The sequence below is a fragment of the Oncorhynchus kisutch genome, linkage group LG3, assembly GCF_002021735.2.
Source record: "Oncorhynchus kisutch isolate 150728-3 linkage group LG3, Okis_V2, whole genome shotgun sequence".
NCBI classification, from domain to species: Eukaryota; Metazoa; Chordata; class Actinopteri; order Salmoniformes; family Salmonidae; genus Oncorhynchus; species Oncorhynchus kisutch.
Window position 1 is genome coordinate 24,759,332 of NC_034176.2, and position 15,271 is coordinate 24,774,602.

The 15,271-nt window shown below is 41.5% G+C and overlaps 1 protein-coding gene across 1 annotated transcript in view; it reads right to left on the bottom strand.

Moving 5' to 3' along the window:
* Positions 1-1,305: 1,305 nt before the first annotated feature.
* LOC109871824 (adhesion G-protein coupled receptor D1) overlaps positions 1,306-15,271 on the bottom strand; it is a 57,483-nt gene continuing 43,517 nt past the window's right edge. The window contains exons 16-25 of the mRNA XM_020462842.2: positions 6,772-6,875; positions 6,471-6,582; positions 6,153-6,306; positions 4,964-5,030; positions 4,692-4,758; positions 4,468-4,559; positions 4,198-4,324; positions 4,047-4,088; positions 3,345-3,437; positions 1,306-3,238 (exon numbers count right to left, since the gene is read on the bottom strand). Coding sequence (XP_020318431.1) covers positions 3,143-3,238; positions 3,345-3,437; positions 4,047-4,088; positions 4,198-4,324; positions 4,468-4,559; positions 4,692-4,758; positions 4,964-5,030; positions 6,153-6,306; positions 6,471-6,582; positions 6,772-6,875 — 954 coding nt within the window. The 3' untranslated portion in view covers positions 1,306-3,142. The remainder of the gene's footprint in view (positions 3,239-3,344; positions 3,438-4,046; positions 4,089-4,197; positions 4,325-4,467; positions 4,560-4,691; positions 4,759-4,963; positions 5,031-6,152; positions 6,307-6,470; positions 6,583-6,771; positions 6,876-15,271) is intronic.

Consider the following 15,271-nt stretch of genomic DNA (forward strand, 5'->3'; position numbering starts at 1 on the left):
TCTGTTTAGCACATGGCCTCACATGTAAATCCTTAAAGAGATAGGTGGGGCAAGGCTTAAGAGGATGTGAATGATGCTGAATAGGTGTAGACAAAGAAGAGCTCTCCAGTCGGTGTACCAAAATATTCAAGGGCCCTTTTTCTCAAAAGCGGGGTTGATCAACTTTCAAGGCAGAATGACTTTCCCATTGTTCCTCAACTGCAGTGTGTGTACCATTTTGTAGCTCTGAGTCTACACTTTTTTCCAATGTTAAAAACACTCTGAAAAATGTTGATACATATAACCGAATGGAGGCAGTCGGTCACATATAACAAAACCTTTTGACATAGAAACACAGAATTAATTATTAATATTAATTATGAACCATATAACATTCCACCCATGAGGCCACTAGAGGTGATTTGTTTATTTGACTACAGGAAAGGGCTCAATCATGCAAAAATATTTATAATTATTTTGACATGGCGTCAGTGAGATTCAAACCTATAATCTTCTGTTCTTTATCCATGGAATTAGTCTACTGCACCACCAGGATGGAGCAGGCATGCCATGTTTGTTTTTCACATTCAGAGCTGTTCATCTCGTCTATTCAAACAGACCCTATTTCAAAGAATACAAGCACTCATTTAGATCAGGTGTGGCCAATTAGTGGGCGAGCCAACACACCTAACAAGCATAGAGTTTTGCTGATGCGAGAACGGAATGTATATGTTTTTAAATAACATTCTTTGAACCTTCTCTGAACATTATTAAAGTTTGTTTAGTTTTTTACGGAAAGTGTTCTTAACGTTCTCGGAACAATTTGAGAACATTAATTTAAATAGAACAGTGAGGAAACCTTTAGGAAACGTTATGCTGAGGTACATAAATTCCCACAGAATGTTTCTTCACGTTCTTGGTAGAATTTGAGGATGACTTTAAATAGAAACATTAGGAACTCTGTAGGAAACGTTATGCTGAAGTAATGAAATTCCCACAAAAGAATGTTGTTTCTTAATGTTCTCTGAACAATTAGAGAACATTCCCAATGTCAAACCAGTTCTTTTATGAAACGTTCTGTTAAAGTAATGAAATAACCAGGAAAAAGTTTTTTTGTTAAGTTCCTTAAATGTGCTAATGTTCCAAAACCAAGCAACTATCCTGCACCAACTATCCTGCACCATTCCCAGAAGGTTGTGGGAAGGTAGTATGCAAAGTACCCATGGGAAAACCACATGCTCACAAGCTCTATAAAACACATGGTTCTCAGAATGTTATATGCCAGCTGGGTAACTTCTTACTGGAGGTTCTACTTACAGTAGATAGTGCAGGTGTAACAGTAGTTTTTATTAGATTTTTTACATACATTAGCTACTGAGGACAGTTGACAGAGGAATTACATTCAATCCATTTTTTGTTTGTATTTTTATTCCACAACAGAAATAAGAGAGAAACGTTGAACATAGGAAGTACTGTAGAACAAACAAATGCAGTCCATATGATAGAATGGTCTGTTCTGAAAGACTAGGAAGTGCTTTTAAATGATTTCATAAAGTAAATCCTATTGTAGGAGACTAAGTGTTGGTACAGTGTCAGAACAATCAAGAATTTAAACAAGACATCTCCAATCTCAGCGAAACTGAACAAGAATACACTTTGGACTCATGTTTGTGAAATACATGTGTATGCTATTACTATGTATCCTCAAAGACAAATCATGACAAAAAAAAAATCTAATGATCTGTGTAATTTAAAAAGATAAATGAAAACAAATACAAATTCACAGAACTATGTCTAATGCAATAATTCTCTATTTTATAAAAAAGCATGAAATAATGCAGCTTACAGAGAGACATGAGGTACATTCGGAAATAGCATTGTCAACTCATCTCAACTCATCATTGTCAGAAGAAACAACAAAGAACTTCAAGAGAGGCAGAGTATCAAACATTGTGACTTGTGTGCTCTGATGCTTTGCAAATTTAAAAAAATTTAAATGACAAGATCCATAAATAAATACATTAAACTGTGGAGGTGTTCATTTGATTACACTTTTTACATGAAAGTATTCATCCCTGTATGTATGTACGTGCGTGCTAAGTTACGTTTGTTTGGTGCCAGATTCAATGTTTTGCACTTTCTGGACATTAAATATTTCAGAAAAGAAGAACATTGTTATTTATTCTTTCATTGGTTGGTTCAACACATAATGCTTAATGTACCATCCAGCTAGGACCCTGTAGTAGAATAACCATCCTGCACAAACCCATTACCAGGCTGTTATAGCCTCCAGTGTGACTTGTCAAAACCATAATTCATTCTGAAAGTAACAATAAAACTCAAAGTTAAAGCTAAAGTATGTTTACATATCACAAAATATACCAATGCAAAACATTGGATAGCCTCTGGTCAAATGGATAATTATTCATGACAAATACTTGGGAAGAAACATTTCAAGACATAATACACTGTTGGACACAAACAATCTGAAACAGTTAATGGCATGTTTTAAATTCTCAAGACCAAGGGCTCTTACAATCTCACAAAGTCCCCTCAGAATTCCCATCCCTACACTTAGAAAGAAAAGGTGCTATCTACAACCTAAAATGGTTCTTCAGCTTTCCCCATAGGTGAACCCTTTGTAGAACCCTTTTTGTTACCAGGTAGAACCCTTTTGGGTTACATGTAGAACCCTTTCCACAGAGTGTTTTACGTGGGAACCAAACAGGGTGCTCCTATGGGGACAGCAGAAGAACCCTTTTTTCTAAGAGTGCATATGCGTCTGGCCAGCTGTCTTTTATTAGAGAAGTTGAAAGGCACAGTCCCTTGAGTCTGTTTTGTCTTCAGGGTGTGCTGATGTCCCTTTGGGGTTACAGCTTTACATCAAATCATTGCACAGTGGAGGAGTAAGGGAGGGGGAGGCTGTGTATAGAGCTCTACATGAAGACGCATGACATCCTGACTATGTAGCTACACCACAACACACACCCTTATCTAAGGCTTTTCCTTTAAAGTCCATGAGAGTGGATCATACATCACATATAACAGTGGGCAACAACACAATACTTAAGCAAGTGTTTGTCAATGAATCTAGTGAACTAGTGAACCCAAGGTTGGCATGGCATCCTACTTCCGCCATTACTGGATCCGAAGTCCTGTAGTTTTACACAGCGGACAGGTCGATCCGATTGGCTGAGTAGGTGCTTTTGTCCCATGTGTTCATCTTTGTGGGGCTCACGCCTCCTCTGTTTCCATTAATCTGTGAGAGAAAAAGGAGAGTAAATGATTGGTCTCACATTTAAAGTTCTAAGTTCAATTCACGTCTTTCTTCTTACCCAATTAGACCCCTCTACCTTGGTACTCACAACATCAGAGTTGAAGGGTTTCACATTAATATTGCGAATGGAGCTGCTGGTAAGCGACCACACCTTGGTTTTGTGCTTGAAGGCAGCTCTGACCTACAGCAAAACCATGAGAACGCACAATAACAGGTGCAATACTTCATAAACCTCCCCTGACATTAGAAACAAAACAGAAACTATACTGAACAAAAATCTAAACGCAACATGCTGTACTGCCAAATTCTCTAAAACAACGTTGGAGGTGGCTTATGGTAGAGAAATTAACATAAAATTATTCTCTGGCAACAGCTCTGGTGGACATTCCTGCAGTCAGCATGCCAATTGCACACTCCCTCAAAAGTTGAGACATCTGTGGCATTATGTTGTGGCATTATATTGCGTGACAAAACTGCACTTTTTAGTGGCCTTTTATTGTCCCCCAGCACAAGGTGCACCTGTGTAATGATCATGCTGTTTAATCAACTTCTTGATATGGCACACCTGTCAGGTGGATGGATTATCTTGGCAAAGGAGAAATGCTCATTAACAGGGATGAAAACACATTTGTGCACAAAAGTTGAGAGAAATACGCTTTTCCTGCATATGGAACATTTCTGGGATATTTTATTTCAGCCCATGAAACATGGAGCCAACACTTTATATGTTGCGTTTATATTTTTGTTCAGTGTATATCAACACTATAACAACATGAAGGGTGTGTCTTACCTCAGAGTTGAGAAGACAGTGGAACAGGAAAATAAAGAATCCCTTTAGAAAGATCCACATATTTGCAGTCAATTACCGTAAATAAAGGCTATTAATAAAGACCAATTTGATGTACCGTATTAGATTGAATAATTTACAGTAGGCAACTGACCTGTAATGAGTTGAACACAGCAAACATGTACTGGAACATCAGTGAGTGATCATTGATGGCCAGTACCCCAAAGATCCAGGAGATGCCCAGAATAGGAAGGAGTACAGCCACTGCCTTTGCAGTCAGCCTATACACACAGAGAGGCACAAACACACTAAGTGTCAACTATATACAAACGATGTAATAAATACTGTATTCATATCATTCTGACTGAGGGAGTCAGGATAGCATTATCACCATGAAGGTTTTAAGACAGAGATGATAACTCACTTGACTGAGTTGGCATCTCCATGAACCTTGTAATTCTCTGAACTAATACGAGAGATGATCCTTGTCACAGATATAAGAATCACAATATTCACCTGAGTCAGAGAGAAAACAATACACATCAGTTAATATCAAAAATCACTTTTATGAATAAAAAGCTTGAGCTCAAGCACTTAGTTAGTTGTTCAATAAGAACGGAAGTCAACTATAGTGGTGATTTCTCTTACCACAATGACAAACAGTGCTGGTGCCACAAAGGCCCAAACAGCCCCGATCTTCAAAGACAGCCAACAGCTGAGGGAGAGAGGTGAGATAAAACAAGCTTGGTTGACATCCCTCACATTATACTTCCCATTTCTATTTCCCCTGTTGGTGTAAACTACTTATACATAAATGGCTGTTTCATGGCACCAGTATTGATATTTTAACCCTATTCAATGGCACAAAGTGCTGCCAAGTGGTTTTGAATGTCCAAGTTAGTGTGTTGACAGTGTCTTACTTCCCAACCTCTCCGTAGCTGTCCAAGGCTGATGTCATAGAAACCACACAGATCACCAGTGGAGACCCTGGGTGAAGAGGGGAAATGTTAATCACCAGATATAGAGATATCACACACATCATGACATCTGTAACATTACATTGTCCAGTATGTGCATCCTTATATTGACAGTCTAATGCTGTCCAAATCAAGTTTGGAAAAGAGTATTAGATGAAAGTTAGACAGACCGAGAGTAGAGGACACAGGATATATTTTTTAATGGGTTTTCTGTGGTATTTTGTCATTGCTCATTTCCACCAACATGGTTATATTATTGGTAAAGCTTCTTTGTTTAATGTTGTAATGACTTACAGAGTCCACAGAGATTTCCAGACTTCCCCAGCACAGAACAATTAAACTGTTACACCAAAAGAGGAAATTAAGAATAAAGGATCAGAAGCCTTTTTTCACTGCTAATAACAGGAGCTGTAAACGACAAAACTCAGATGTCCTAACAGCTATATTTCCAGCTGCTGGAAACATCTATGCTACTTCATTTGTAGCTGGCCACAAATCGCAGCATTACTTCGGCCAACAACATAGGAAATTATAAAAATGGGATCTTATTTCCAATAATCACTCCAGCACGTGGAGGCTGTTCCCAGACAGCTAAACACACACACACACACACACACACACACACACACACACACACACACACACACACACACACACACAATTCTGTCTGTCTGTCCACTCTGGCCCCCTGGCCCACAGAGACCAGGGCAGTCTCAAGGCCAAACCAGAGGTCTGCTAAAACCAGACCCAAAAGGTCATCCCAAAAGGTCATCCTTTTAATTGTGCCAAACATGGTAAAGTATCAATCATTTGATGCAGAGCAGTAGGGTTGTAAAATTCCAATTACTTTCCCAAAATTCCCTGGTATTCCAGAAATCCCAGTTGGAAGATTCCTTGAGTTAGGTGGGGATGAGCAGGTAACCCTGGAATCCTCCAACCGGGATTTCTGGAGAACTTCAGAATGTTGGGAAAGTAACTGGAATGTTACAACCCTACAAAGCAGATTGTTGCATATAGCTACAGGTGTAAGTGGAAACACAGATTGAGCCAATTTGATCCGAATGGGAATCACATCATTGTCAGTAAGACATTTGTGCCTAAAAAGGTCAATTAATACAGTTACAAGATGTACCCCAGCCAATCCCGTAGTAGTAGAAATGCTTGCTGCCCTCGGAGCCGAAAACCTTGATGACCATGCTGTAGAGGTGCAGGCCCTCCACCAGCATCCAGGCAAACACACTCAGGAAGAAGAAGTGGAGCAGCACAGCCATCACCTTACAGGGCAGCTGGAAGAGGAAAGGGGTTAGGGTACATCATGATCACAGTTGTCATCATGCACGGTCTCATAATCATCATGCTTTGTTTCCTCTTCATCATCATACAGTAGGTACAAAATCCCTTCCTGGTTCTAGCCAGTGAGATACTCTGGCTGTGGTGATGAGGTGCTTACCGTGCCCGGATCAAAGCGGAAGCTGATGAGCAGCAGGATCTGGGCAACCAGAATGGCAAAGGACAGGTTGGCATGGATGTGGTAGCGTTGGTTACAGATAGTGCTCACTGTCCTGCAAGGCCACACAAATGATAACAAGTAATATTACAAGAAATGTATCAAATACGTTTGACATAACATTTAATCATAATGGGGTGAATACCACTTATAAAGAGCATGTGTGGCACACAACACATGTGAGATGCATTGATATGTTTATTTTGACTGAGTCAGTGAGCAATAAAGATGGAGGGATACTCACGACAGGATTGCAAACGTCACCAGAGTGATGGTCAGACAAAAGATGGAGATGGCACAGCCAACGTAACTGATGGTTGATAGCGCCACCTGGTGGGTCTTGGAAAGCTGTGCAAAGGTGAGAATCACATCACGATTCAGTAAAACATTCCAGACACAAATTTGATGTTTAGATTCATGTTAGGGCTGATTCATTTCAAACGGATGCAGACCAGAATATGTTGCATTGAACACATTACTATGGGAAATAACATAAAGCTGAAGTGAGAAGAGCAATTAAACTAAAATATTGATTTTATAGGGAATCAGTGAGTGGAGGTTCACTATGAACCATCACTGCCCTCTGTGAGATGTTTAAAAGTAAGTGACATTGTTAAATGTCAGACAGATTTTGCCCATACTCCTGACCATGCCACTATAAAGGAGGTCATTGTGTTGCTTTTATTGCATGGTTAGCCTCCATGGCAGGAAGTGACTCCAATATGTGCGACCCCCTCAGTGCTTTGAGTCCTGTCCAACATGCCTGGCCAGTGCCAGAGCAAGTGTTAGCAGAGTGGTGTGGTACAGCATGATGTGCTGGGCTTTAACAGGGAGCAGTGACCCTCATTACTAGACCTCTGTGCCGGACTGGATGGGCTAACACTCTGTCACCATTGTAAAGCTGCTGTGGCATGAGACAACAACCAGCAAAGTAAAGAAAGAGCATGCCCCTGACCTTGTTTCTGAATGAGGTCCATTCTCAAACTATGCTGCTGCACATATTTTCTGTCCTTGTATGTCAAGGATGATTCCCCATTTCTCTTTCTGTGTGTGTGTCTGTATGTAAATGTGTCCGCCTGTCTGTCTTTTTCAAGTACAGTGCCATGAAACATTATTTGCCCCCTTTCAGATTCTTTCTATTTTTGCATATTTTCGAAACTGAATGTTATCAGATCTTCAACCAAAACCTAGTACTAGATAAAGGGAGCCTGAGTTTACAAATAACCCAAAAAATGGATACTTGTTTAATTTAATTAACAAAGTTATGGAACACCCAACTTGTATTTTTTTCACCTTTATTTAACCAGGTAGGCCAGTTGAGAACAAATTCTCATTTACAACTGCTACCTGGCCAAGATAAAGCAAAGCAGTGCGACCCAAACAGAGTTACAGATGGGACAAACAAATGTACAGTCAATAACACAATAGAGAAGTCTATACACAATGTGTGCAAATGTAGTAAGATTAGGCAGGTAAGGCAATAAATAGGCCATAGTGGTGAAATAATTACAATTTAGCAATTAAACACTGGAGTGATAGATGTGCAGAAGATGAATGTGCAAGTAGAAATACTGGGGTGCAAAAGAGCAAAAAATAAATTACAACATGGGGATGAGGTAGTTGGGTGGGCTATTTACAGATGGGCTGTGTACAGGTGCAATGATCGGTAAGCTGTTCTGACAGCTAATGCTTAAAGTTAGTGAGGGAGATATAAGACACCAGGTTCAGTGATTTTTGCAATTCGTTCAAGTCATTGGCAGCAGAGAACTGGAAGGAAAGGCAGCCAAAGGAAGAGTTGGCTTTGGGGATGACCAGTGAAATATATCTGCTGGAGTGGGTGCTATGGGTGGGTGCTGCTATGGTGACCAGTGAGCTGAGATAAGGTGGGGCTTTACCTAGCCAAAACTTATAGATGACCTGGAGTCAGTGAGTTTGGCGACGAATATGAAGCGAGGGCCAGCAAACGAGCATACAGGTCGCAGTGGTGGGCAGGTGCGGGCAACGATCGGTTGAAGGTTGAGCATGCATTTAGTTTTACTTGCATTTAAGAGCAGTTGGATGCCACGGAAGGAGTGTTGTATGTCATTGAAGCTCGTCTGGAGGTTTGTTAACACAGTGTCCAAAGAAGGGCCAGAAGTATACAGAATGGTGTCATCTGCATAGAGGTGGATCAGAGAATCACCAGCAGCAAGAGCGACATAGTTAATGTAAACAGAGAAAAGAGTCGGCCCGAGAATTGAACCCTGTGGCACCCCCATAGAGACTGCCAGAGGTCCGGACAACAAGTCCTCCGATTTGACACACTGTGAACCAGGCGAGGCAGTCATTTGAGAAACCAAGGTTGTTGAGTCTGCCGATAAGAATATGGTGATTGACCGTGGCAGCTTTCCAATCTTTAGGGATCTCTGACGATACGAGACAAGAGGTTGAACAGGCTAGTAATAGGGGTTGCAACAATTGTGGCGGATAATTTAAGAAAGAGAGGGTCCAGATTGTCTAGCCCAGCTGATTTGTAGGGGTCGAGATTTTGCAGCTCTTTCAGAACATCGGCTATCTGGATTTGGGTGAAGAAGAAATGGGGGAGGCTTGGGCAAGTTGCTGTGCATGGTGCAGAGCTGTTGACCGGGGTAGGGGTAGCCAGATGGAAAGCATGGCCAACCGTAGAAAAATACTTTTTGAAATTCTCGATTATCATAGATTTATCGGTGGTGACAGTGTTTCCTAGCCTTAATGCAGTGGGCAGCCATTCTCCATGGAATTTACAGTGTCCCAGAACATTTTGGAGTTTGTGCTACAGGATGCAAATTTCTGTTTGAAAAAGCTAGCCTTTGCTTTCCTAACTGCCTGTGTATAGTGGTTCCTAACTTCCCTGAAAAGTTGCATATTGCGGGGGCAATTCGATGCTAATGCAGTACGGCACATGATGTTTTTACGCTGGTCAAGGGCAGTCAAGTCTGGAGTGAACCAAGGGCTACATCTGTTCTTAGTTCAAAATGTTTGAATTGGGCATGCTTATTTTAGATGGTGAAGAAAGCACATTTAAAGAATAACCAGGCATCCTCTACTGACAGAATGAGGTCAATATCCTTCCAGGATACCCGGGCCAGGTCGATTAGAAAGGCCTGCTCGCTGAAGTGTTTTAGGTAGCGTTTGACAGTGATGAGAGGTTGATGTTTGACCGCCAACCCATTATGGACGTAGGCAATGAGGCAGTGGTCGCTGAGAGCCTGGTTGAAGACAGCAGAGGTGTATTTAGAGGGCAGGTTTGTCAGGATGATATCTAAGAGGGTGCCCGTTGTTACGGATTTAGGGTTGTACCTGGTAGGTTCCTTGATAATTTGTGTGAGATTGAGGGCATCTAGCTTAGATTGTAGGACGGACGAGATGTTAAGCATATCCCAGTTTAGGTCACCTGACAGTACAAACTCTGAAGATAAATGGGGGGGAAATTAATTCACATATGGTGTCCAGGGCACAGCTGGGGGATGAGGGGGGTCTATAATAAGCGGCAACAGTGAGAGACTTGTTTCTGGAAAGGTGGATTTCAAAAAGTAGAAGCTCAAACTGTTTGGGCACAGACCTGGATAGCATGACAGAACTCTGCAGGCTGTCTCTGCAGTAGATTGCAACTCCACCCCCTTTGGCAGTTCTATCTTGGCAGAAAATGTTGTAGTTGGGAATGGAAATATCTGAATTTTTGGTGGCCTTCCTAAGCCAGGATTCAGACACGGCTAGGACATCAGGGATGGCGGAGTGTGCTAAAGCAGTGAATAAAATAAACTTAGGGATGAGGCTTCTGTTGCTAACATGCATGAAACCAAGGCTTTTACGGTTACAGAAGTCAACAAATGATAGCGCCTGGGGAATAGGAGTGGAACTGGCGGCTACAGGGCCTGGGTTAACCTCTACATCACCAGAGGAACAGAGGAGGAGTAGGATAAGGGTACGGATAAAGGCTATATATGCGTTGGGGACAGAGAATAAAAGGAGCAGATTTCTGGGTGTGGTAGAATAGATTCAAGGCTAATGTACAGACAAGGGTATGGTAGGATGTGAGTACAGTGGAGAAAAACCTAGGCGTTGAGTGATGATGAGAGAGGTTTCATCTCTGGAGGCACCAGTTAAGCCAGGTGAGGTCTCCACGTGTGTGGGGTGGGACAATAGAGCTATCTATCTATCTAGCAGGACTCTACAGTGAAATAAAACAATAAGAACTGGCCAAGTCAGCAGTAGACAAGGCATTTTGACATTAGAGAGAGGCATAAAGCAAACACAGGTGTTGATCAGGAGAGCTAAGACAACAACGACGATGAATGGACAGAGTGTTAATGTAATTTCCCCCTTACACTCAATAACTGGTTGTGCCACCTTTAGCTGCAATGACTGCAACCAAATGCTTCCTATAGTTGTTGATCAGTCTCTCACATCGCTGTGGGGGAAGTATTGCATGCAGAACTGCTTTAAATAGGGACATTTGTGTTTTTTCAAGCATGAACTGTTGGTTTCAAGTCCTGGCACAACATCTCAATTGGGATTAGGTCTGGAGTTCCAAAACTTAATGTGTTGCTTTTTAACCATTTTCATGCAGACTTGCCTATTTTGGATCATTGTCTTGCTGCATGACTAAACTGTGATCAGCTTCAGCTCACAGACAGATGGCCTGACATTCTCCTTCAGTATTCTCTGATATAGAGCAGAATTCATAGTTCCTTCTATTAACACCTACTTTAGAAAGGCAAACGCATGCCATTCCTACATGCTATCCGCCCTCGGGGTTTTTGACAATCGTCACATTAGGCAGGAGCTTGCCATTGGAATCTCACAGCCCTCGATGAGCCAATGTTTTGGATGAAATCATAGGCAAAATGAACAGTATCATGCAATTTCCATACACCATTGCACAATAGGTTTAAGTTAAGAGCGTTTTCTTTGCTATCAATGAATTCCCAAATACGAACAGAACAATAGACGGCATCCACAAGGCCATAAAAACACCATCCCAAAACGAGTTCAACTATGTGAACAAAAAATACTTCCACTCTTAATGTGAAGGTGATAGGTTATGTTATGGGTAAAATAATCTGCTGAGTGTGGTGGCAAATTGGCTCGGTGGAATGCACGACTCGTTCATTCTGCAGAACAGCAATGTTGGCCTATACACCTACAAGAGGGAGCTGTTTAGCTATTTGGACGACATGGGTCCCATTATGCCTGGTGAAAACCAAACACTGCATTCCACAGTAAGAACCTCATACCAACGGTCAAGCATGATGGTGGTAGTGTGATGGTTTGAGGATGCTTTGCTGCCTCGGGACCTGGACGACTTGCCTTAAAACTTCTTATGGCTGGGGGGCAGTATTGAGTAGCTTGGATGTATAAGATGCCCAGAGTAAACTGCCTGCTACTCAGGCCCAGAAGCTAAGATATGCATATTATTAGTAGATTCACTCTGAATCACTCTGAAGTTTCTAAAACTGTTTGAATCATGTCTGTGAGTATAACAGAACTCATATGGCAGGCAAAAACCTGAGAAGAAATCCAACCAGGAAGTGGGAAATCTGAGGTTTGTAGTTTTTCAACTCATTGCCTATCGAATATACAGTGTCTATGGGGTCATATTTCACTTCCTAAGGCTTCCACCAGATGTCAACAGTCTTTAGAACCTTGTTTCAGGCTTCTACTGTGAAGGAGTAGGGAATGAGAGCTCTTTCAATCAGATGTCTGCCATGAGCTGATCACGCGCTCTCCCGTGAGAGGTAGCTACGTTCCTTTTCCTTTCTAAAGACAATTCACCGGAATTCACCGGTTGAAACATTATTGAAGAATTATGTTAAAAACATCCTAACGATTGATTCTATACATCGTTTGACATGTTTCTACGAACTGTAATGGAATTTGTTGCCATTTCGTCTGACCTTCGTGTCGTGAATTTGGATTTGTGAACTCAAGGCGCGAACAAAAAGGAAGTATTTGGACATAAATGATGGACTTTATCGAACAAAACAAACATTTATTGTGGAACTGGCATTCCTGGGAGTGCATTCTGATGAAGATTATCAAAGGTAAGTGAATATTTATAACGCTATTTCTAACTTTTACTGACTCCACAACATGGCGGATATCTGTATGGCTTGTTTTTGTGTCTGAGCGCCGTACTCAGATTATTGAATGGTGTGCTTTTTCGGTAAAGCTTTTTTGAAATCTGACACAGCGGTTGCATTAAGGAGAAGGTTATCTAAAGTTCCATGCATAAAACTTGTATTTTCATCAACATTTATGATGAGTATTTCTGTAAATTGATGTGGCTCTCTGCAAAATCACCAGAGGTTTGGAAGCAAAACATTACTGAACGTAGCGAGCCAATGTAAACTGAGGTTTTGGATATAAATATTAACTTTATCGAACAAAACATGCATGTATTGTGTAACATGAAGTCCTATGAGTGTCATCTGATGAAGATCATCAAAGGTTAGTGATTCATTTTATCTCTATTTCTGCTTTTTGTGACTCCTCTCTTTGGCTGGAAAAATGGCTGTGTATTTCTGTGACTAGGTACTGACCTAACATAATCATTTGGTGTGCATTCGTCGTAAAGCCTTTTTGAAATCGGACACTGTGGTGGGATTAACAACAAGTTTATCTTTAAAATGGTGTAAAATACTTGTATGTTTGAGGAATTTTAATTATGAGATTTCTGTTGTTTGAATTTGGCGCCCTGCACTTTCACTGGCTGTTGTCATATCGATCCCGGTAGCGGGATCTAAGCCATAAGAAGTTTTAAAATCCTTGCAAAAATCCAATAAGATTGTTTTTGGGAAACGATATTTGACGAGCCAATCTGTACTTTCTTTTTAAAAAAGTCCCACCTGTAGCTATAAACCTTCTCTCTGCGAAATGCAGCATGTGCCAAAACTTCCAACAGAGCAAGATCAGCCCATTATCTCAATCTTTTACAGTACTTCAACAATGCTTTCACTTACACACGTGCCCCTAATTTAACAAATTACTGTACATTATATGGGATATTATTTTAACAAATGCACTGATGTGGTCAAATTACTATATATGATATAGCCTGTCAAGATATGTTGCATGAATTCACAATGGAAATACAATGACATCGAAAAAATTATATAATTATTACTCTCACAATTTCACACATTTTCAACATATTTTCCCCATTCAAAGCTTGACGAGCAGTTCCCTTATTCCACCACATGGCATTGTGTATGCATGGTCATGGCTGTGCATACATTTATGCAAGCTCTCAAGCAAATGCTCATATTGATACATTTAACACGGTGTGGAAATGATCCCACGCATGGTTTACGAACAGATTTGTGCCTACCCATTATTGATAAATGAGGCTCCTGGCCTTTTGATGACAGAGGAGGGTTAAAGACCTTGCTTCTCTTGTATGGAACATGTTAGATTTTTTTCATTTAGGAGAAAACAATGCACTAATGGTGATAAACTGATGTGATCTGAAATGTGCTCCTTTAAAAGTTTGGGGTACAGGTTTACAACAAGAAGGAGACTGTGGCCTTCATGGTATAATATTGACATGTAATTCGTTTGTTTGTATATCTATTACAAAGAGGGTATAGAACGAGAATCCCTGAGCCAGACTGACTGTGGGAATAGAATGTCTTTGAAGCATGGATCATTGCCTCATGTACCTGTCATACGTGTCATTTCCGGTCACAACTTGCAGACTTGTTTACGTGCTACTGTGCGTTTTGTTGCTAACCTTACTTTGCTACCTGACAACTTTACGTTTTTTTACTTTTTAATTATTGTTTAGTTTTTCCCTCACTCAACTTTTTTTTATTCAACCTTTTCACTCCGGACGCTTTATCTGGATTTGGTTCGTCAGGACCTCCAACAGTAACATTAACATGATGCCTTCTTTTTTATTTTATTTATTTTTTGAATTTTCTCCCCAATTTCGTGGTATCCAATTGTTAGTAGCTACTATCTTGTCTCATCGCAACTCCCGTACGGGCTCGGGAGAGACGAAGGTTGAAAGTCATGCGCCCTCCGATACGCAACCCAACCAAGCCGCACTGCTTCTTGACACAGCGCGCATCCAACCCGGAAGCCAGCCCCACCAATGTGTCGGAGGAAACACTGTGCACCTGGCAACCTTGGTTAGCGTGCACTGCGCCCGGCCCGCCGCTGGTGCGCGATGAGACAAGGATCCCTACCGGCCAAACCCTCCCTAACCCGGACGACGCTAGGCCAATTGTGTGTCGGACCTCCTGGTCATGGCCGGTTACGACAGAGCCTGGTTGCGAACCCAGAGTCTCTTGTGGCACAGCTTGTGCTGCAGTACAGCGCCCTTAACCACTGCGCCACCCGGGAGGCCCCAACATGATGCCTTCTAATTGCAGTCGCTGTACTCATAACATACAGGAGAACGATCGCCTTACGGCGAGGATAGCTATGCTGCAAGCCCAGCTTCAGACGCAATCGTTAGGCAAGGGTCATTTCAGTGTTGGAAAGGATGAAATAGCGTCTGTGCCACCAGTAATTACAGATAGTAGTATAAATCCCCTCGCACGGTCCCCGCAGCTGGACAACTTTCTCATGTATTCTGGAGGGAAATGCTGTATGCTGTAGGAATGCTCAACCGGTGTCGCTCATTCAGCTGACAGAAACTTTCAACCGGTTCTCCCAATTAAGCAGCCAATTAAGCAGCGAGGAGTCAGAGGCCGAGCCTTCTCTTGTCTCTACTCCTCCCA